Genomic DNA, 24,117 nt, shown 5'->3' on the forward strand with positions numbered 1-24,117 from the left:
TGTAATATATTAAATTATGCCATGTGCCATACAATTCCTAGTGAATCTAGAAAAGCACAAAACGTTCAGATGCTAAGACTATGACTGTGATTTAAACAACTTTTTGATGTGTACAAATACTGTTAACTACTTCTAGCTGTTTACTTGTAATTGTGTTGGTTCATACTGTAGTTTAACTTTATGAGTTTAATGGGGTGGTAGGAATATTATTGACATGTATGCAAAACCTAAAGTAGTGGCGAAACATACAGTAACAGGCACTGGGTGGAACAAAGAGTCACAAGAAACTACTTTTTGTCTTTCCAGTTTAGAAGGATTATTTTCTTAGAACTAGTATGGATTGCTCATATTTCAGTGGTAGATTAACTGATGCAAGATCTCCAGGGTCGCATGCAGATAATCAGATATCAGCAAGGTATCAGGAACCCTGAAACCCATATTGTGTGTAGTTTATATTATGTAACATGAGCTTTATGTAAAAGTTTAATAATAATTGTGTATTAATAAGACTGATAATAAACTCAAATCAATATAATCTAAAAATTGCTTACATGCACTAAATTTAGTGATTCTGTTTTGGGTTTTTTTTAATAGAATTTTCGGTTTTTAAAGAGCTAACCATGTGTAATTTAACATTTAGGCGTTTTATTTTGAAATACCTTGTTTACGTTAAGCACGTCTTCAAGAAGAGGCTCTGTTCCCGCCTCTGTCTCTGAAAACCCCGCTCTGATTGGTCCGCATCTCTGCCAAACAATCTCGGGCACCAATCGGCATAAAGAACTGATAACGTCATCACTAGATGCCGGAAAAAAATTGTCACATGTGTCATCTACGGTGTCAACCAACTTGGTAGCCCTTGTGGAATGAGCCGAGACCGTCTGTGGGGCAATTAATCGATCAGAAAGAAGACAGTAATGTTTAAGTAAGACTAACTCAGCGCGTTTACATGTGATTAATCGGTACGCTGTGGTTTGAATGACTGCGGGAGACGATTAGCATGAACAGGCTCCATGTGAGGCTCTGGTACTTCACGTCGCTGTTTGTGAACGACAGGACTCTCTCTGCTCCTGTCCGCTGTGATTCTTCTCTCCATCGGACTGTTTTTCAGCTTTTTCGGACCATGGCCACCACTACCACTAACAACAATTTACCGAAGAAAGCCAAGCAGAAGGAGCCGCTGCGCAGAGTGAAAACCAAAGAGAACCGCAGCAAGCGAGGAGACGTTCACGGACCGTCCACTGTGTACCTGCAGGTGGTCGGAGCTGGAAGCAGAGATAATGCTGCGTCAGTTTACGTATTCTCCGAGTTCAACAGGTACTTCAAACCGTCTGAAGCCACTTTGGAGCACATTTTTTGTGCTGTTGTATGTTAGAAAAAACTTGACTTTTTAATGTACCCCACTGTAAACACACTTGCAAAAATAGCAGGCATTAACAGCAGGTCAAAGCGATGCTTTCCCTGGGCTCCACTTTACTGCAGTGATGCAGAGAAAGCTACACTTTTCACTTTGTTGTGGATCCTCGAGTCCTCACCTCATATCTTAGTTCTCCTCAGGAGAGGAGTCAAGACAGGTGTTTAACAAAATGAAACATCCTTTACTTCAAACTTTATTCGCCTTCGCACCTAAATGAACTTGAGTGTCATCCCATTCTTAATCCTTAGGGTTTGAGCTAATGTCAGCCCAACATTTGCAGCGGTAGCAGCTTCAATTCTGGGAAGGCTTTCCACGGGTTTGGGAGTGTTTATAGGAATTTCTGACCAGTCTTTCAGAAGTGCATTTGTGAGGTCAGACATGGCTCCCACAGACCAGCACCCAGTTATATTTGTATTTAATGGATTAATTGTAAGTGTATGAGATTGCATCAGTTTGTTGGAAGACATGAATACACACGAATCAGTGTATATTTATCAAGTCAAGTCAAGTGGCTTTATTGTCATTCTAACCATGTGCAGTGGTACAGTACACAGTGAAATGAGACACCGTTCCTCCAAGACCGTGGTGCTACATATGACATATAACAGACAATCAACACAGGGGGGGTTGCACACAAGTGCAAGTGTGCAACAACCCCCCCAAACAAACAGTGCAACACCAGACAGAACAGAACGATAAGACACAAAACAGTGCGATAGAAAAGTGCAACAATGACGACCTCCACGTGGACAGCGATCGCTCTGTGCTCTCCTGAAGTCATCAGTCATCTCTTTTGTTTTGTCCACGTTCAGAGACAGGTTGTTGACTCTACACCAGTCCATTAGCTGCTGCACCTCCTCTCTGTGTGCTGATTTGTCGTTCTTGCTGATGAGACCCACCACAGTCATGTCATCTGCAAACTTGATGATGTGGTTCGAATTGTGCATTGCTGCACAGTCGTGAGTCAGCAGCGTGAACAGTAGTGGGCTGAGCGCACAGCCCTCCAGTGCTCAGTGTGGTGGTGTTGGAGATGCTTTTACCAATCCGAACTGTCTGAGGTCTCTCCGTCAGAAAGTCCAGGATCCATTTGCAGAGGGAGGTTTTCAGGCCCAGTAGGCTCAGTTTTCCAATCAGGTGTTGTCCATATGCGTCTTTATCATCCAGGTGGGTGAGGGCAAGATCTAGGGTGGTCTGCACATTCTCTGAGTACTCTCCCAGGAATGTTATCTGGACTAGCAGCTTTCCGTGGGTTAACTCTGCAAGGGGTTTTTCTCACGTCAGCCAAGGTCGAGATGATTTCCTCACCAACACGTCATTCTGAGCAGGAGCGAGGGGAGGCGTCACCATAGCAGGCAGGTGTCGTCTACCTGTAGTTGATGATGGCCGTAAACTGGCCGTTGGTGCTTTATGAGTGCTATATTCTGTTTTTCTATTAAATAACCTTAAAAAGACCGTGTGGTCAGGTGCCTCCTTAGTACTCGTTTGGGTTTCCAGGTCTGCCTGACAGACTTCTTTGAGATCTCATCCAGCATCCAAGTGTCCAAAACAGCCTCAGATCAGACGCTAGAACCACAAAGTCAATCACTGACCTTCTCATAGACTGGATAAAAGATGAACATAGAACATTAAACCTGCCTTTGGCAGGGGGAGTGGGGCGCTCCCTTTGTTCGGTGACCTCGGGACACATTTTGCTGACTGGTTTTGAGGCTTAGCCAATCAGCATGAGACATCCCTGGTTTCTCACGCAGCTCCTGTCATTTCTCATACAGTATCTGGCTCAGTGAGGATATTTTAGAACTTTTCACTCCCTTTCAAAGACCTGTTTGAGGGTTAACGTTAGGTGCAGGTATGGGTAACGGTTTGGGACTGTTTTGGTTTGACAAAGCTGGAAATGCATTAATATTAGTAAATGCCGCAGTGTGAGTGTATGTGGAGCAGGCTGTAGTTACTTTATGGTAACCTCTGATAGCAAAAACTAACTTTAAACCTTTAACTGCACTTACTCAGGTCCTCAGCAGCACACACACCTAGTTTGTGGTGTCTCTAGAGGTGTTATCGCCTGAGTAGGCGAAGAAAAGGCTTCTCAACATGATAATAAGATGCTTTTGGGCAGTTTGGCATTAGGGCTGCCACGATTAGTCGACTAGTCACGATTACGTCGACTATTAAAATCGTCGACGACTGATTTAATAGTCGACGCGTCGTTTGAAGCTTTGTAAGATCCCAAAAGACGCAGGAATAAGTAGTAGGATTTAAGAGTGTAATAACGGACTGAAACAGAAGATGGCAGCACTGCATGTACAAGGATGCCAGCTGCCGTTAAACCCGAAGAAGAAGAAGAAGCTGTGTCCCAGAATTCATAGCTCAGTTGTCAACAATGGCGGCAGCTAGTTAGTTTTAATATTACTTGTATTATTCTTTCTGGGTCACAAAATAAACGTTTAACATATTTTCAGGCGAGAATGTAGCTGTGTAAACCTCAAATATCTGCTCAGTTTATCAAGACACCACATATTTTCAAAAGCGCTCCAACGTTTTCGGAGACGTCTGTTACCCACTAGCTCGATAGCTAGCCGGGGGCTAGGCTAACCAGAGCCGTGAGGACACCGGACTCCCGGCTAATCGTTTTCAAACCCACCGCCGTCTTTCGCTACTCAGGTTAAACATATATAAGTCACTTAGATAACTTAAAAATGTTATTGTTTGGCTTTTTTCAGTATTTTATTTATTCCTGAGTAAATCGGTTTGGCTGAGATTAAAGTTATAGTTTTTACACAGCTGAATAAATGTCAAGCAGACAGCTGATTATCAGAAGTGTGAGATGCTCGAGAATTTACTCCGGTGTCCTGTTATATTTTAGATAGCAAGGAGTTTATTAAACTTCACTGAAACAATCTGCAGATTTCATTAAAATTTAATAAACTATCATCTTGTCTTTATTTTTAGTTAGCACAGACCTTAAACACTTAAAGCTGTAAGCTAATGATAGTTATATAAGAGCAGATGCTGCTGGTGCAATAAGCTGTAGTTTTACGTCCAATGGATGATGATCTGATTAGTCGACTAATCGCAAAAATAATCGGTGACTAGTCGACTATCAAAATAATCGTTTGTGGCAGCCCTATTTGGCATAAAACAAAAAATAGGAACTTTGACACAATCTGTGGAGCATAATGCAGCAACAGGAATGATCATGATAATAATCTTTCTTGCCCTTAAAATCCTGAGACCAATCGCCTGGTGTAATTCAGAGGTTCTGATCGCAGCTCGCACAACGCTTTCTGAAATACACCTATGCAATCCAAATCTCTCTCTGCTGCAGGTACCTGTTCAACTGTGGTGAAGGAACGCAGAGGCTCATGCAGGAACACAAGTAAGCCGGTGATGCCACAGCAGCGTTAAGATTTCAGTCTGTCTGGTGGTTTAAAAAACAGCATGAACATGATCATCGTGTTTTCCTGTGGCAGGCTGAAAGCTGCTCGCTTGGACAACATCTTCCTGACCAGACTGAGCTGGGAGAACGTGGGAGGCTTGTCAGGTCAGTGAACACAGGTTCATGTTCATCCCTGTCAACACACTGGTGCTCCACACTAACACCAGGTATATATTACAGAGCTGAAGTCACATAGTTTATACATGACAGTAATATTCAGCATTAATGTAAATAAAATGTTTTCATCACCAGTATTCATCAGTTTGTCTTTCTGCATTATTTACAACAGGGAGGTTCTAAAAGCACAACTTGATTATTGACATATTTTGTAAAATATATGCATTCATGAAAATGCCAGTTGAAGCTGAGGACAGTTTCATAACTGTGGATGGAGCCAAATACACTGAAATAACAATCCAACCCAGGCGGAGGTCTGCCTCTCACCTCAACCTGCAGAATTTTGTGCAGCTCAGTTTGATTTATGCAGCAACAGCTCACAATAACAGTCGTCTCAAGGTGTTTTATATTTTAAGATGAAAACTTTAGGTGGAGAACTGCAACAATGTCACGGCCCCTTATGGGCAAGTACTTGGCAACTGTGGGATTCAATTCAATGTATACAGCACCAAATCACAACAATACTCGCCTCAAGGCGCTTTATATTGTAAGGCAGACCCTGCAATAATACATGCAGAGAAAAACCCAACAATCATACAACCTCATATGAGCAAGCACTTTGGCAACAGGGGGAAGGAAAAACTCCCTTTTAACAGGAAGAAACCTCCAGCAGAGCAGGCTCATCCCTTTGTCACCTTAATCCCTTTAAACATGAAGAGACCTCCGTTTGTTTACACTGGTTGTGTCTTAATTATTTGCCTTAAACCCACGCTGGTTTCAGAAGTGAAGGCTTTGAAAACTGACTGACTCCCACACAAAGACCTGGAATAATCTACAGCTCTTGTAGCCGAGATTTATTACGGTGGTTGGAATTATATATGAACCGTACAAGAATAAAACATAGAAAAGAGCAGAATATGACCATTTAAACGTGACCTGCTTTACTTTGATTGTTAATTGCACAAAATTTGAAATAATTTCTGAATGTACAGGTCAATATAAAATAATATTCGTGCACTCTTAGATGATTTATGTCTATATTCTGTATAAGTAGAACCATTACACAGAATAGCTATTTATTTAATTTTGGCTAATTTCAGTATATTAAATATTCTTATATCTCTTTGTTCTGTAATAATATTCATCTGTGTCTCGTCGCAGGGATGATATTAACCTTGAAGGACACCGGCGTCCCTGAGTGTGTTCTCTCTGGACCTCCACAGCTGGTGAGAAACAGTGCAAACACGCCTTGAGGAGCTTTTAATGTGAAAGGATTCACTTTACATCTGCTCTCTTCCTTTTTTTTTTTCTAATCACAGGAGAAATATCTGAATGCCATCAAGTCTTTCTCTGGACCTCTGGAGGACATCAAGCTGTGTATGTTGAACTTCTCGAGACAAATGCATTATTTTTGTGTTGCGTCTGTGTGATATTCACTGTGTCATGTCGTCCCAGCGGTCCGACCGTACACTGAGGAGACGTACTCCGATGACACCATGACGGTTTATCAGGTGCCGATATTCGGTGGGTTTGAATCCCTGTTTCCTGATTATTGTTATTTTATTCCTTAGCCTCAGGAAGGAGTTTGTTTGTCATCTAATCTTTTTTTTTTATGCCATCGTCTCTGCAGCAAAGTCGAGGGACAACGACAGAAATCGCTCCCACAGGTCGGGCAGGAACAGCCCCACTCAGGCGACTCCACAGAAAGCCGACGTTAGCAGTGCGGACGATCCAGGTGAGTCAGAGCAGGCTAGACTAGACATGCAGTATTATACAGACAAGATTCATTTGACCATCTGAGGTTGTAGCATCCAAATAATACAGAAAGCCAGCACAAAACAAAATTAAATTTAAAAATGATTAATAATCATTTAAAATAAATCGGCGTCAACAGATTTGGAAATAATTTTAAGCGTAGCTACAATGTGGGATCTTAGCTTTAGGCTTCATGCCGTCTTCTGTCAGGACTGAGGTGTGAATAAAAGTGTAATAGGCCGACTGGTAATAAAATGAACAAACTGAGTGCAACAATCGCTTCACATTTTAGGTGAAAGGCGAACAGCAGCGAGAGATTCCTCTCTGGTGGTCGCCTTTGCCTGCAAGGTAGGACGCTGTGAAAATACGTCCATCCTGTGACGTGCAAATCGAAGCTTATTGTATCTGACAGTTTGCTTTTTACCTGTCTGACACTTTTCCAGCTTCACCCAAAGAAGGGCAACTTCTTAGTTGCTCAAGCCAAAGAGCTCGGGCTGCCCGTGTAAGTGGAATCACTGTTATGTTCTTTCCAAGTTAACACAAGGTCCAGTTGTCTTATACTGGTGTGCACAAATGATACTTTACATGAAACAATTCTTGTCTATAAAAAGCTTTGCAGTAAAAAAAAAAGATGCAAAATATTAGTTTTAGTTTTGCTTCATTTTCAGCCTGATTTGAACTGTTTCCTGATCTTTCCTCCTCTAAGGGGCACAGCTGCTATTGGTCCCATCATCGCAGCTCTGAAAGCCGGGAAAAGTATCGTGCATGAAGGAAAAGAGGTGAAGACTCTGTTTTCTTTTCATTCAGGCTGCAGCTCTAAGCTGGACTCGCTCACATTTCTGTCGCTGCTGGTTTTCAGATCCGACCCGAGCAGGTCTGTACTCCTACTGATCCAGGACCAGTCTTTATTATGGTCGAGTGTCCGTCTGAAGAATTTCTTGGAGCTCTTTGCACCAATCAGCAGCTGGGAAGGTAATAGTTTAACTGCCAGCACTATTTTAATAAAATCATGCTGTTCTCAGACAAAACAAATGATCAAAGTGATCAAAAATGTTTTGGGTTTTAACTTTTTTTAGGTCTTTAGGTGTTTGCAGTTTTTCTTTCTAGTGGATAATTTAACTATTTGTCTTTTCCAGTGCAAAACAAGTTGATCTATGATTTGTTTTATTAATTTCTTTATTTTTCCCAGTAAAATGTGCTGATTTGTCTTCATTTATTTGCAACATAATGGTGTTTTTCTGGATACAGACCAAGCAGAATTAGCATTGGAGATGTTCCTTCAGTTCATATATGTGATGTATATTTATCATAAAGATTTAACTTGACAGGAGATGCATACATGAATGAGTCACAGTGTATTAGTGTGAGCTGTGGTACAAACTCATAAAACTGAGATTTCAGTTTGCAGGTCGTTGTCTTGTTCGTTTATCTCATGTTATAAACTTTTAAATAGGTCATAAAGTTTTGATATGATGTCTTTTTTTCCCCTCTTAGTTATCATGATGTCATAAAAGTGTCCTGTTCAGATTAACTCAGTTCTACAACAAACCTGATAACATGAGAGCTTGTAGGACCTTGAACCTTTTCTTTTTTTTTTTAATTAAAGGATCCTGTATCCTGGTAGAAACGAATCCCCCCACATCAGGCTACGTAGAGTCAAAGAGTCACAATTTGCAGTTTTCTTGCTCTGGAAGACCTGATATGTGCACATGACGCACTTAGATGAAAATAGTTTAGCGAAGCAACACACGTGATGAAACGGTGCTACTGTAGCCTTTGTGCATTTAGTGCCTGTGTGGTGTTTAACTTGACAACGATAACCAGTTATTGTGTGTAAGTTTGACCCTGTGCTTCTTTCTGTGCTGTGACAGGAAGTGTGGTTCTTATAAATATTCTCTAGAAGTGTCTAAAGTTGAGGTTGTCGCCCCCTCCAGATACCAGACAGGTGGGACGGAGGACCCTGCTGCGTTGGTGGTCCACATGACTCCAGAGTCTGTTTTGAAAACAGACCAATACAAGAAGTGGATGGAGAGGTTTGCAGTTTCTGTCTGAAAGCTTTTTGCCACAGCATTTTGTCCACCGAGCGCTCAGCGGTCTGTGTTTCTGCAGGTTTCCATCTACGACAGAACACCTGATCCTTAACGAACACGCGTGCACGATCCACAACATCAGAAGTCACAAGATTCAGGCCCAGCTCAACATGATCCACCCAGAAATCTTCCCACAACTGAAAGCTTACAAAACAAAGGCAAGGCTGATGGACAGATGAAACATTTCGGTGTTCGCTGCAGTGTTCCCTTTCAAAGGGGGAAGTTTGACCTTACACATTTTCACAATAGACGAATCCCTGCATGCATTTAAACTCTACTTGTACTGTGCTGAAAAAGCACGTTGTTGTATACACTGAGAGAGAAAAGCGCAGCTCCCAAACTGCATGTAAGAAAACATCAAAAAACTATTTTTTGGTTTCCTGTAGGAGCCTCAGGCGGCCTTACACGTCCCGAACGTCAGAGCGGAGTGTCTGCTCAAGTTCCAGCTCAGACCTGTAATGGAGTGGCAAAGGTTAGTTTGCCCTTCAATCCCTCCAATTTAGCCATCGTTACTTTGCAGCTCCGAGCGCCGGCTTGTCATAGAAAACGATCCGCGCTGGACCAGCCCCTCTCAACCGCTTTCTTCTCTCGTCTTTTTTTAACCTCATCTTACAAGTGTCAGGGTTTTATTATTTTTTTCTTACATTGTTTCTGTCAAGTACTGTAGAGGCGCATCAAGGTCAGATGTGGGGGGAGAAAAAAAAACACAGCTTTTTTCCCCAGCAGTGTTTTTGCAGGCAGTGGTGTGTGTCTTTTTCACTCTTGTCTCATTTGTTAGAGATGCCATCCCCTCCTGCAACTCTGAGGAGTTTGTGAAAGAAGCTTCTGAGGTCCCAAACTTTCTGGCAGAAGTGGACGAGTGCAGGAAGATTTGCTCCGCTGGCTCTGCAGAGCTTTCCGGTCAGTTATGGAAACTAGCACCCGTCCAAAAAGTGTTGGATTCACTCAAGCGTGGTCTATCTACAGTGCTCTATTTTTGTCTTTATCTTTATTAAGTTCATTAATATCACAAAAAATGATATGAACAACTGAAAGAGTGTAGCTTGAAGCTACAGCTTATGTAATACAACAGTCAGAATGTAGGAAAATTAAATCGACTGCAATTTTAGCTTCTGATTCAAATAGAAAATCGGGACAAAAGAAAATAAAAGATGGATATGGATGAACTCTGTCGAGACATCATCACACTATACAGCACAATCCTGAGTAATCATGTTATCTCTATGCTGTAATTTAAAAACAAGTTTTAATTAAATTTTTTGTTTTATCATCCCTCATTTTAAACATCTTATAAATATTATGTTTGGATTTCAGTGAGTTTAATCCAATAAATGATGGATTTGTTGACTCTCAGTAGGTTTTTTGTTATCATTCATATTTCATTTTACGTTTTGGGAGTAAAAAGATCGAGTTGATGTTTGGCTTGTGTTTCCTCACAGCTCTATACAGTCATACGTGGAGCAGCAAGTTAATAATATAAAATGCTTAAGGCATAAGAAGTCTTCAAATTAAAACAATGTTGCAGTTTAGGCCTTTTGTTTGATACTTTATATTTAATTTCCAGGTTAATTTGTTATTAACACTAACTGGAAAACATTTTGCTTGAAGGATTATGGCAGCTTTAACGTAACTTTTTCTTTGGTTATTTAATGAGCGGTTTTCCGATTTTAATACATTTAGTTTTTCCAAGGTGAGGAGATTATTTGTTAGACTCAAACCAGTCAGTAGTTTACTTTCCAGAGTATCCAAACACTGCTTTGGATAAATGCACTCCATTGACTTATGTAATGTAAACAATAGTGGTCCAAGAAGTGAACCCTGTGGCACCCCACAAGTTACCTTTTAATAAACCAGAATCTGTATTATTTATATGTGCATACTGATACCTGTCATCCAAATATTGAATTAGCCAGTGATAGGCGAGCATTCTGATGCCATACCTGTCTCATTTACTTAAAAGCAACGTCTGATCATCCAACACCTTTTTTAGATCCTGAAGTATTCCACCGGTGTGCTTCTTTCTCTCAGTTGCATTAGTAATGTGTTTGTTTGTCGACCTCACTCATCGTGCATGTATGGTTTTGTTGTTTTTGTTGCAGGTCAAGGAGGAAAATACCCAGAGGTGGTTTTCTTGGGAACTGGGTCAGCTCTTCCGATGAAGATCAGGAATGTCAGCGGCACTTTAGTTAATATCAGGTAACGTCTCTCAGGACAGGCAGGCAGTGTAGCTCACCGCTGGTGTCAACATTAAAATAAAAGTTGATTTATAATTTCAAGACTATTACGTAAGAAAGAGGAAAATCATCTTTTTATCAAGAACCAACATTTTAATGAGATTGCATATGTTGCTTTTATTTTGGTCAGTCAAAACAGGAAGTCAAAGAGAAGCTTTGATCGTCTCTTAATCCTGTGAGATCCTTAATTTATGTTCATGTTTGACTCCGTTTTACAAAGGAACAGAGATGGGCGTAACGCGTTATTGTAATCTGATTACTTTTTTCAAGTAACGAGTAAAGTGAGGGATTACTATTGCAAAAACGGTAATTAGATTACAGTTACTTTCCCGTAGGAACGCTGCGTTACTAAAACCGTGATTTTTTTTTTTTTTTTTTTTTTTTTTTTTGCGAGAATGTCTCATGACAGTGACGTAAGCGAGTGCGACGTTCGTGACAACAGCTGTGTGCAGATCAACAATGGATCATATATCGAGTGCAGAGAGAGTATGAGCGTGCAGCGTTTAAAGCGTGGAAGTACTGACCTTACTTTGAGTTTGATTCCATAAAAAGTGACAAAAACATTAGTGTCCGTTGTGCGTGGGAAGAAAACTTCTTTTTACAGCGAAGAAAAAAACCCTAAACTTCCAAACAAGCACCGAGTAGCTACGACGTAATGGGAAACTCACAGAGAAACTCGCGGATTCTTCCACTGACCGCTGCACACCTGCACAAGGGTAAACCTCCGCCTACCCCACTCCTGCTTTACAGGTGAAAATAGAGCAACAGGACCGCTAGTCTTTGACTTTATTTATTTTCTGCTGTGTTTTACTTGCATCTATTTGAAAGACTGAGTGTAAACACAAAAAAAATTATTTTATGTGCTGGAATGTGCAGAAAATAGGTTTAAATATTAAACTAATTTCTTCCAGTCAGAGAATGTTGCAGATAATTAAATTTTTGCTTGATGCATAAAGTTAAAAGATTAAAACTAATAAAACAAGTTTTAAAAAGAGACTTTTCCATTTGATTACATTTTGTATGATGGATTATGTAGAAAAAGTAGAATTGGGCTGAAAGATCTATCGCTTTATCACCTATTCAGGTTGTAAATCGTGTTTTTAAAAAGTAACTAAGTAACTAAGTAATTAATTACTTTTGAAAATAAGTAATCAGTAAAGTAACGGGATTACTTTTTTCAAGTAACTTGACCAACACTGCAGAGGAACTGCTAAAATGACTGAACCAAACTTTTGACTCTCAGTGAAAAGTGAGTCTGACTCTTACAATCAAATATCTGTTGTCAACGAGCAGCCGGCCGTCTGAGAGCCTCTCATTGTTTTCACAGACTGAAGCTTTTATCTGCAGTACAGAGGATATTATTCACTGTGTCTCCAAGCACCTAATGCAGTATATGACCCAAACCGAGACTAGATATTGCACAAGTTTCTTTTTGTTTCATATTGGCAATAGTATGCTGCCGTAGATAACAAAAGGACTGAATTTTAAATTGAAGCTGTTGCCTCAGTTCTTTGTTCTCACTGCTTTCCTGGGGAGTTCGGGTGACTTCTGGTCTTCTTTTTTTAATCAATTCCACTTTTCCCACCCTGTCAATCACTCTGATCCTTTCATTAAAGCTCACTGCTATTCTGACGTTTAGATTCATAGACAGCCATCTGTGCATCCACCTCCTCCACCATCCAAACTCAAGACATTACACCTGACTTCAGATGATCTCTCAGTATTTTATGATTCTTTTGTGTTTAGCTTAGGAAAGGTCATTGCATCTTACAGTATGTGTGGTGGTATTTAAACACAGAGGTGGGAGGTATTCCCACAGAGATCAAAGATGTTTGATGTCCAAAGTGGGAATTAAGCGATTTTTGAGTGCGTGGAAAGGTGGAGGTGATGGAGAACATGAAAGGATTAGCACATAAACTACAAGATGCTCTAAAACAGATTACAAAGTAGCTTTTCTCCATATGTATCTTCTTCTTCCAGCACACCACCGTAAGGAACATCCGTCTCCTGAAAGTTGCCAGATAATCAATGTTATTTACTTCCCCTGGTGGTCATGAAGGGAATAGACCTGAATAATGGCCTAAATTAAATATATTTAAAACCTAAATCTTAAAGTTGTTATTGCATCATTTTTCAGTTACCACTGTGTTTGGTCCAAATAAGAATAACAAAGTCTTATCTCTGTAAATTAGGTTAAAATGTCCCATTTTTAAAAAAGATCAGTTTTAGACATTATCTCATTCAGCTGCAGGATTCTGCTGCTGCATCCTGGCAGGTGTTTTCATCATTGTATACACCTGATGTATTCCCCATGTATCCTCAGTAGTGTTTGAACAGTGCTTCACTGTCTCTAGTCAATTTTAAGAGGCTTAAAAACTGATTAAAATGATTTCTTAGTGTAAATTAGTAAAACCCATAAAGGCGTCCTGTAATGAATAATGATGCGCGTGTGCTGAGAAGGCTGTGCTCACTCACTTTTTCTGGGCTCGTTTCACTCGTCCCTCTTTTGTTTGTACTCACATGAAGCCCGAGTCAGTCGTTGCTGCTGGACTGTGGAGAGGGAACCTTCGGTCAGCTCTGCAGACACTACGGGGACGACGTTGACGACGCTTTGTCCAAGATCGCCACGGTCTTCATCTCACACCTGCATGCTGACCATCACACGGTAAGCAGCCACGCATCAGGTTTTAACTTGTAAAAACAAAGTTGGACTGCTCGACTTACTCTCGTTTGGATCTTTTTGTTTCAGGGGCTGGTGAAGCTGCTGTACCAGAGAGAAAGGGCACTGGTGAGTATTTGAAATACTGTTTCTTTTTTCTGGATTGAAGTGAAAACTCGAGACATGAAAGGTTGGTTAAAAATAGAAACCTCTGATATATACTGTGTGAATGGGTGGATGTGTAAAGTGCTTTGGGGTCCTTAGGGACTAGTAAAAGCGCTTTACAAATACAGGCCATTTACCATTTATACTACCTCCTAGTTTTGCGTAAGGATCCCAAGTAATGACATTCCTGGGTTTGTGTCACATCTATACCTCCAGGCAACTTTGGGAAAGCCGTTTAGCCCGATCTTCCTGGTTGCTCCGGTTCAGATCATGACCTGGCTCAACCAGTACCACGACTACTGCGAGGAGATTCTCAGTCACATCAAGTATGTGGACGCAAACACATCTGAACTCATTAGGGCACACTCCACCTCCGTGCTTTATGAGTGCTGGATTAGTTAAGCTGAACTGTTTTTGCTGTTACTGAACAGTTTCTTTGTGTCTTTGCATTTATAATAATTTTAAATTAATAGTAAAACCAAAGCACAATTGCATTTATGTATATTATACCACTTGCACTACATTATTTGTGTGCACTGGACCAAAAAAAAAGTCTCTTTGGTGTATTTTTGACAAACACAGTTGTCGTCATGTTATCAGCAACTTTCGGGGATTTTAATTTTGTTTCTTCTGATTGGTTGAAAAGTGTTTGAGCTGTTCAGAGTAGCTGGAAAGGTTCCTAAACTATAAATCATGTAATTACATGCAGTACGTTTAGGGAGCTAATTCCTGTCGTTGATGTTTCATAGACGAGTGTTTCCCAACCTTTTGGAGCCACGGCACACCACCAAACAAAAATGTCACAAAAAGCATGCTGATCATTTTTCCTGCGCACCAGGTATAGCGGTATATTGTCTCCAATATACTTCTTTTGCATTCTTCTGACCACTAATCAGGCTAGGGCCTTCATCTGAGTCAGAGTTTTCTCCAGGACCAGGTCAGACTGGATACTTTTATTTTGAAATATGTATCTATTGCTGCTATGCGCTGCGTTGTCTCACTCGCAGCTTGACTATTATGTCATTTCTTCTTCGTTTTCTTCTGTTTTACTGGCAGTTGGCAACCCATTTAATTAGACCAGGTAGTTGTACTGCCCTCTAGTGGAAGAGAATGTAACTGCTCTGCCTGTTACGCCGGTCGTTTAGAGCAGCGGTCTTCAACCTTTTTTGCGCCACGGACCGGTTTATGCCCGGCAATATTTTCACGGACCGGCCTTTAAGGTGTCGCGGATAAATACAACAAAATAAACTAGTACCGGTACCGAAAAAAAGAAGATTTATTCATAACACACCTGAAAAGACCCAGGAAAACAGAGTAAATTATCAAAACGATAACAAAATAACACTGAAAACCGATAAAAACCCAAAAAACTATACATTTCACACCTGAGCCTCAACTCTCGCGGCCCGGTACCAAACGATTCACGGACCGGTACCGGTCCGAGGCCCGGGGGTTTAGAGTACTAACCAGGTGGAACCAGATAATCTTCCACGACACACCTATGTGCCGTGGCACAGTGGTTGGGAAACACTGTCATAGACTACTATTAAATACTTAACAACATATCATTAATAATAATGATGATGTTTATTTGTGCTGCACATATCAAAACCAGCATTATAAGAAACGCAGAATAAAGAACAAAGGACTGTCTGACCTTCTTTAAATGTTTCTCAAAGGTCAGACTAAACCCGGGTTCTAACCGGTGATTTCATGAATGGATAAAAGGCTTAGAGAAGACTGAATACTTGGAGCTTCCCTGAACCAGTGATGAGAATTTCTGTTTTATTTGAGTTTAAAAATTGAAAAAGGGGCAGGTCTGTAATTGAAGAATCCACTTGTACAGTTAAATTTACAAGTATGTTGTTGTTTCTTTTACTTTATAGAAATATAAGACATAGAAAATAAGAGTTTTGAGAAATGCTTATGGAGTAACTCGGTAAACTAAATTGCTAGAACTATAGCAGCAGGAGGTCTTTCAGCCTTTAAGTTACATTGACTGAAACCATGAACAGGATAACAGATGAGCATAGACACTGTGCCGTTTGAAACTCACTGGTTTCGAATCATCATCAGCTGTGTTTTGGCTGTCATCGTGTAGTTATTTTACATATTTGGGTAAGAGATCCTAGGCAGTTAGATCAGACTTCAGAAAAACATACAAGCCTGTTTGTTTGTTGTTTGTTTGTTTGTTGTTGTTTTTTGTCTGAACCAAGTAGCAAGTCATAATATTAATCATATAATTCCTAAAGGCACCAACAGTTAAAAACGTCGGAGAGGCGTAGAGCTGCCTGTGTTGGGAGTAGGGCTGCCACAAACGATTTATTTTGATAGTAGACAAGTCACCGATTATTTTTGCGATTAGTCGACTAATCAGATCATCATCCATTGGATGTAAAACGTACAGCTTATTGCACCAGCAGCATCTGCTCTTATATAACTATCATTAGCTTACAGCTTTAAGTGTTTAAGGTATGCTAACTAAAAATAAAGACAAGATGATAGTTTATTAAATTTTAATGAAATCTGCAGATTGTTTCGGTGAAGTTTAATAAACTCCTTGCTATCTAAAATATAACAGGACACCGGAGTAAATTCTGGAGCATCTCACACTTCTGATAATCAGCTGTCTGCTTGACGTTTATTCAGCTGTGTAAAAACTATAACTTTAATCTCAGCCAAACCGATTTACTCAGGAACAAATAAAATACTGAAAAAAGCCAAACAATAACATTTTAAGTTATCTAAGTGACTTATATATGTTTAACCTGAGTAGCGAAAGACGGCGGTGGGTTTGAAAACAATTTGCCGGGAGTCCGGTGTTCTCACGGCTCTAGTTAGCCTTGCCCCCGGCTAGCTATCGAGCTAGTGGGTAACAGACGTCTCCGAAAACGTCGGAGCGCTTTTGAAAATATGTGGTGTCTTGATAAACTGAGCAGATATTTGAGGTTTACACAGCTACATTCTCGCCTGAAAATATGTTAAACGTTTATTTTGTGACCCAGAAAGAATAATAAGAGTAATATTAAAACTAACTAGCTGCCGCCATTGTTGTAAACTGAGCTGGGCTGTGCTATGAATTCTGGGACAGAGCTTCTTCTTCTTCGAGGTTTAACGGCAGCTGGCATCCTTGTACATGCAGTGCTGCCATCTTCTGTTTCAGTCCGTTATTACACTCTTAAATCCTACTACTTATTCCTGCGTCTTTTGTGATCTTACAAAGCTTCAAACGACGCGTCGACTATTAAATCAGTCGTCGACGATTTTGATAGTCGACGTAATCGTGACTAGTCGACTAATCGTGGCAGCCCTAGTTGGGAGCGATCAGTCGGCTCAGGAATCCAAATGAATTCTTGTAGATTTGCTATGAAGGGAGAAACTCGTCCATAGAAGCAAAAAGACATTTGCAGACTGCAAACACGACCAACTAAATGTTGGCCTTTAACATGGGAGTCTATGGGGATTGACTCGCTTTTGGAGACAGTCTCAAGTGGCCAAAACAGGAACTGCACTTTGGCTTTATGTTACATTAAGGTAATTCCAGTGGTCTAATGTAAGTAGTCTCTCTGTTAATTTCCTGATATCAGTTTCTGTATTTAGTGAAGACACCCTTCACACTAATCATGCACGCACTTGTCTGTGCTTAAAGGTGAAACGGTCAGTTTCAGTGCGTCGTTTCTCTGATTTGTTTTTCAGCCTCATCCCCAATAAATTTCTGTGCGACACCGTCGAGGTTCCCAAACAGAGGACGAAGTCATTCATCCAAGCGATGCTGAAGAAGAACAACCTGCAGCGGGTCAGCAGCCGTTTGAACCTCACGTTTGTTTATTTATTGAAGCCTTTTTAAAGTGACTCATCGTTTTATTCCCGTGTGTCTCCCAGTTCCACACATGTTTAGTGCGTCACTGCAAGAACGCCTTTGCCTGCAGCTTCACTCACCAGGCAGGCTGGAAGCTGGCCTTTTCTGGAGACACCATGCCCTGCGACGCATTCGTACACATCGGTTAGTCCTACTCAGACTGATTAAAGTCCATACGTCACCCAAGTGTATCTAGGCAGAAGCACATAATAGCAAATTGAGCGTCCGCTTTCGATATTACAGTGATTCATATAAGGTCATCTTGACTCTAGCTCGACTACACGGGTTGTTTTGAATAATTTATCCGATATTTCTTAATGCTCTCAATCACTCTTGTAGCTGGCAGCCTCTTCTAATGGTTCCTCTGGGATCCCTCTTCATTGACTCTTCTTAAATTGCTTGACTGGATTCTGTCCAAGCAAAGCCTCCCAGAGACAGCCAGTGTTTCCCAAGTCTGCTCATTATAGATGGCTCAGCTCACCGGACAAACAGGGCATGCGGATTCTTGATCACGCTGACCACCTGATTGATTTCCTGTGGGACGGGAAGAAGCTCTAAGTGCTTCCCTCTGATTTGGGCTTCTCATTCTTTCTTTTTTTAACCCAGGAAAAAATGCGACCTTACTAATCCACGAGGCCACGCTGGAGGATGAGCTAGAGGAGGAAGCTGTAGAGAAAAGGCATAGGTGAGTGAAACAAACTGTGTGGCTCTGCAGGTACTTTAAGGTGATTTAATGAAAATGTTGGAGGAGGAAAAACGAGCAGTCGGAGCTCCGTGTCAGCTAGCAAAGAGTTCTCTTCACTCGCTGATTGAGGCAGCCGTTATGTTCATTGTTAAATCTCTTCATTCTCCGCACATATTGACATTGATTTTTGTTCCTTTTTTACGGCGCCACTGTGAGCGTCCGTCTTCACAAAAGCGCGTTTTTATGTCTTTAGAAAACAATGTTCCCATCGAAGAGCGACGTAAATCTGTGACTTTATGACTGATCTTTTCTCACAGTACAACCTCCCAGGCCATCGGTATCGGCATGAAGATGAACGCCGACTTCATCGTGCTCAACCACTTCAGCCAGCGCTACGCTAAGATCCCTCTCTTCAGCGAAGACTTCAACGACAGGGTGGGAATATCCTTCGACCACATGAGAGTAAGTCCGGGTGCAGACCTGGCTGTGAGAGCGGCCGCGTCTGATTTCTTTGACGAATAATGTCTCACTGGATTTGACAGCTGGTTTCCAGATATCCTGTTGCACTTGAAGGCATCACGGGGAGACTGTGTGAAGCATGGTCCACAGACACGTGCAGATGGAGGCTCTCTTAATGATCACGCAATCCTGAAAGTTTTAATACTATAGTGTTGCAGACAGGGGTCCCCATAGAGTTAAACTTGGAAAGTTCGACTCGCTTCAGTTGAGATTTCTCGGCTCTGCTTTCAGAAATGAACTTTTCTCCAATTCATCCACAGCTTCAGCAGCAGGGTCCATTCATGCGTTCCTAGAGAAGGTTTTGCACATTTATATACAACAACAGCAAGAACTTCAAACAATTTGATATTAATACTTTTAGAAATAACATTTTTTAAGGTTTTAAGGACATCTCTACATTTCAGTGGAGCTTAGTTCCTCTGTGATGAGCCCTGCCTTGATGTTGAAGGAATATTCAGGCTTGGCAGAGATCGGCAGTCATGGACTGATTTTCTTTGCTAATTAACTTTACCTACTCTAACTACTAACTAACTACTATATCATCTCCTTCAACTCCACTTTAAAGTTCATGGTGACTTTAATATCTTTAGATACTTTCAAAAGTATCAACATCTTGTTTTTTACATTTTGCTTCATCTGATTTTTCCCGTCCGTCTAAATAAGAAAATTAAAGAACGACATTGTGTCCGGACAGGATTAATCTCTTTATTCAGTACGGTGGTCCCTCACTATAACGCGGTTCACCTTTCGCGGCCTCCCAGTTTCGCAGATTTTTTTGTGCACAATTTTGCATGCTTTTATTTTCTTTTTTAACAGCGGATTGTGTTCTGCATTAGAGGTGGGAATCACCATACATCCCACGATACGATATTATCACGATACTTAACGCACGATACGATATTATTGCAATTTTTTAAAATATTTTGCGATATTCAGATTCTGTACATAAAGGTAAATTTTATCAATATTCATTTTCTCTAATATCAAAGTCTCACACTCAGTCTTTCTCTCATTTCAGTTTTATTGTTGACAAACTGAACGGTTTGTATTACAGTCTAGTCCAACTTAACTGAATCAACCATCTGGTACAATTATAGCTATTCTGAACTATGCAGTTTATGAAAACTATGCAGCCCCTTCAGCAACTGAAGAATTTGAAAGTAAATTCAAACAAAATATAAAAGTTTTAAACTTAATTAAAATAAAACATGTCTTAAATTAAAATAAGTAAACTGTCACATTTGGACAGTGAAGGAATATCAGGATTCTTGCTCAGAAAAAGGATCAACATGCTCTGAAGTCAGAGCACAAAAACCTTTTTGTAACAAAATATCGATTTCTGCTGTCCCTGTATCCATACATTATTAGCAAACAAAATATCACGATGCTACACAGTATCGATTTTTTCCCCCACCCCTATTCTGCATCCTAATTGGCTGTAGACCATGTCAATCAGTCTTCTCCATGTCATGTCTCCTGTACAGTACAGAATGCATTCAGCTTGTCACATTTACATAAAAAAAGAACATGACGCTGGATACGAACATCATTCGCATCAAAGCTAAAAAGCTTTATGAAACTTGAGCTGACAGCGAGGAGCAGGATGCTGCGGAGTCCAGGCCATCGACGAGTGCTTTTAATGCCAGCAAGGGCTGGTTTGACAAATTTCTGAAATGCTTTAGACTTAGAAGTGTTTGACTGCACGGAGAGGCCGCCTCTGCGGATACTTCTGGAGCAGAGGCATAGGTGAACAACAAATTTAAAGCGATCATCAAGGAAGGGAGATATAAGCCTGAGCAAGTTTTTAGTATGGCTGAGACAGGCTTATTTTGGAAACGAACGCCCTCTCGCACCTTTATAATTCAGGACAAAGCCAAAGCCCCAGGATTCAAGGTCCAAAAAGATTGCGTGACTCTGGTTATGTATGGAAACGCCGCGTGCTTTATGATAAAACCGGCGCTTATTTATAGATCAAATCCTAAAAAACAAACTTTGAGTGTGAAAATGTTCATGCCTGTTTGAGAAAAGTGTGTAGTGAGAGGTTTTACAGCCTTAAAGCATCTGTGATAATTGTCAAAAATAAAGCTGACTACTTTGCAGGTTATTTTTAGAACATAACTCCCGTAATTAACGAGGGACCGCAGTATTAACAAAACGTGTAAAAACAGGAAGCTGGGACTAAACCTGGACCTTAGTGGAGGCTGAGTACTTTCTCCCAATGTATGACTGACATGATAAACTTATGGCTTCTCAGCCTTGCTCATTGGTGATTGTAAGACAACATACATTACCAGCAAGACTAAACCAAAGCACGAGAAATGACAAATTAGTATTTAAGTTTGATGAAATATCTAGAATAGAATAGAATAATCCTTTAATTGTCCCACAAGGGGAAATTTGTTTGTAACAGCAGCCAAAAAGACAAATATACAAACAAACAGTACACAGGACACAGAACAGAAACATACACAATTTTTCTTACATATTTACATTAAGGACAATGGTTACTATAAACAGAGAGTACTGTACAGTTATTAAATTAAATAAAAATAATTACAGGTAAGAGGCAAACCAGGTTGTAGTGCGAATTGGTTAATTAACTAACTTATTGCAGTTGCAGCATTGATGTAAACATCTATGTTTGTTGGGAGCAGTTCAGATTGTACAGTCTGACAGCTGCAGGGAGGAAGGACCTGCGGAAACGCTCCTTCATGCATCGAGGATGCAGCAGTCTGTCACTGAAGGAGCTCTGCAGTTCAGCAACATCTACATGCATGGGGTGGGAGACTCTGTCCATCAGAGATGTTATTTTGGCCAGAGACCTTCTGTCTCCCACCACCTGCACTGGGTCCAGGGTGCATCCCAGAACAGAGCTGGCCTTCCTGATGAGTTTTTCCAACCTCTTCCTCTCAGCTGCCGATAAACTGCTGCTCCAACATACCATATCTCCAGTTAAAGGCACATTTAAAAACAGTTTTTCAGCTGTTTCTTAATCTAAATGTTAGCAGAAATGCTAGTAGTTGGATGGGGATTGCTGCAACTTCCAACTCAAGATTTTCCATTTTTTGTAACATATAAACTACCAACAACAAACATTTATACAAGAATAACAAGGAAATTATACTGTATATAAAACATTTACTGTAAAGAGTATAAATAAGGATAAAAAGAGCTAAAATTGTGTAAAAAAAAAAAAAAAAAAAGTCTAAATGAAACTGTTCTGAATTTAAATATTGTGGCAATTTCCTTTATTTCGTCTACTCACAGATTCGTTTTGATGATTCCAAAATCATCCCCAAACTCATTCCTGCACTGAAAACCCTGTTTGCCGAGGAGCTCGGCGAGATGGAGGAGAGGAGGGAGAGGAGGGAGATGAGATATCCAAGAGGAAGCAGCTCTGAAGTGACCAGCGAGCATAAGACGGGAGCGCCGGACGTCGGCAGAGGTGCTAAAAGAGACCAGGAGGAAACAGCAGCACACGTAGAAACGAAGCGGCTGAAAAGCAGCTGATTCCTCTTTCATTTAAACATAAGTTTTGAAAGACTAAATGAATCCATCTTGAGTTATTTTATTTAAATGAGCTGGAGATTTTTATTTGACTTGTGTGGTCTGATTAAAGAAAATGCGCTTGTTGCATTAACTGTGCAGATCTGAGCTGTGACTGTAGTTTGGTTTTTGTTAAACGGAATAAAGCAAAGCTCGCCACGTGTCCTTCAACAGTGATTTGTAATCTGTTTCCTGCTGGGTGCCATTTCACTTCACGTCTTAATCCAGACTTTCTAAACTTTTAGAATAAAAATAGTTTAAATTTAGTTACATTCGCATAAAAATAGCAACAAATCTATATAGTCTGTTCAGCTGAAGCTAATTTGTGGCAACATCCAGAGCTAAAGTGTAATTTGCATACATTATAGTTCCTTTAATGTCCAATGGAAGCTGATACCAAAAGAGAGTCAATCCCTGTGGATGCCCATGTTTAACATTGCCAGGCATTAAATAATTGTATTTACATGCTGCTGCAGTAACAGGCTCAGTCTCTGGAGTGTTTCCCCTTCATAACAACTCATCCAGCTGGATTCTGTAGGGAGGGGTGTGGCTATGTTGATAAACGGGTGTGCTGATGTGGGCACCTGGAGCTTATCAGTGTCTTCTGGATCACATCTGATGTGCTACTTATGGTAGCATATGGTCAAAGTAACTAACATGGTGACAGCCATATATGCTAACCCTCTAAAATGCAGTGGATGGTGACAGTTTCCATCCTTTATGTAATCTGTGGCTTTAAGGAATTCGCCAGAAGAAGTTCATTTTTCTAACGTTTTCACATCTTGCAGCAGCTTATTTTTTCTGGTCTTTTACTGAATAATTTGATTTATGAACAAGCCACAGTCATACTGCACTTTTACTCCTGTTGAAGTCATTTATCACACACTGAAATGCCAAAAGGTGCAGATGTTCGGTGTCTTGCCCAAGAACACTTTAACCCTTTAAAGCTGGTCGGAGCAGCACGCTCCATTTTGCGTAAGTATTTTTAAATCCCAGTAGCTCTGCAACCACGTGAGCTAGCGCAATAATTTTTTTTGCATATGAAACCGGAGGAGTTGTACTTCCATCTTATGCCATCAGCTTGTCCTCGGTCACAGTTTCCTTCCACATATAGCTTTGCAAAAACTGCATAAAAAGCACTTGCAGCAACAAAAACATTCCAGAAACACGCTTTGCCGATCAGCTGTTCATAACACTTCCTACGTCCATCAGCGTGAACTATCGCATGTCCGCCATGACCTGCCTGAAACAGGAAGTGACGTCATTTTGCGGAAATGTAGTTTTTTACCATCAGGGCCTCATGAGCCTATACTGGTGTTTTTAAAAGTTATGTTTGACTTTATGACTTTCTGTGTTGTTTCTGGGATGCTTAGGACTCATATTGCACTGCTGGAAATAGTTTATTTTGATGCATATGCTATTTTTTTGTAAATTTGCATTATAATATTTATTTTCATTTTTCCTGCAGTGTATAAAAATTGGTGTATTTCAAAAATAAAACTATGAAGGCACTCAAAATAAATTTCCTGTGGTAGGAAACTATTTTGTGCAACTTTTTTGTATTTACAGTTTTGAGGGATAAGCCTCTTAAATTTCTCTAACTAGAAATATATGTTAAAAAAACAAAAACGATTTTCAATT

At 40.4% G+C, this 24,117-nt stretch overlaps 1 protein-coding gene across 1 annotated transcript; it reads left to right on the forward strand.

Annotated features, from left to right (window-relative positions):
* The first annotated feature begins 664 nt into the window (after positions 1–664).
* elac2 (elaC ribonuclease Z 2) lies at positions 665–22,761 on the forward strand. Its single transcript, XM_087840090.1, has 24 exons — positions 665–1,314; positions 4,737–4,787; positions 4,882–4,952; positions 6,126–6,190; positions 6,284–6,341; positions 6,420–6,488; positions 6,595–6,699; positions 7,012–7,067; positions 7,163–7,221; positions 7,426–7,498; positions 7,579–7,691; positions 8,654–8,752; positions 8,829–8,967; positions 9,196–9,281; positions 9,588–9,709; positions 10,909–11,005; positions 13,570–13,708; positions 13,793–13,831; positions 14,084–14,193; positions 17,564–17,663; positions 17,750–17,870; positions 18,333–18,411; positions 18,729–18,873; positions 22,198–22,761. The coding sequence occupies exons 1-24, from the start codon at positions 998–1,000 to the stop codon at positions 22,438–22,440; spliced, it is 2,556 nt and encodes an 851-aa protein (XP_087696216.1). The 5' UTR covers positions 665–997; the 3' UTR covers positions 22,441–22,761.
* The last annotated feature ends 1,356 nt before the right edge of the window (positions 22,762–24,117 follow it).

This window comes from Neolamprologus brichardi, chromosome 4 (assembly GCF_056152115.1).
Source record: "Neolamprologus brichardi isolate AB-2024 chromosome 4, ASM5615211v1, whole genome shotgun sequence".
Taxonomy (NCBI): Eukaryota; Metazoa; Chordata; class Actinopteri; order Cichliformes; family Cichlidae; genus Neolamprologus; species Neolamprologus brichardi.

Coding starts and splice junctions, on each gene's coding strand:
- elac2 (XM_087840090.1), top strand. CDS start 998: ATGAACAGGCTCCATGTGAGGCTCTGGTACTTCACGTCGCTGTTTGTG. Junction 4,953..6,125: donor GAACGTGGGAGGCTTGTCAG/GTCAGTGAACAC, acceptor GTCTCGTCGCAG/GGATGATATTAACCTTGAAG. Junction 6,700..7,011: donor TAGCAGTGCGGACGATCCAG/GTGAGTCAGAGC, acceptor TTCACATTTTAG/GTGAAAGGCGAACAGCAGCG.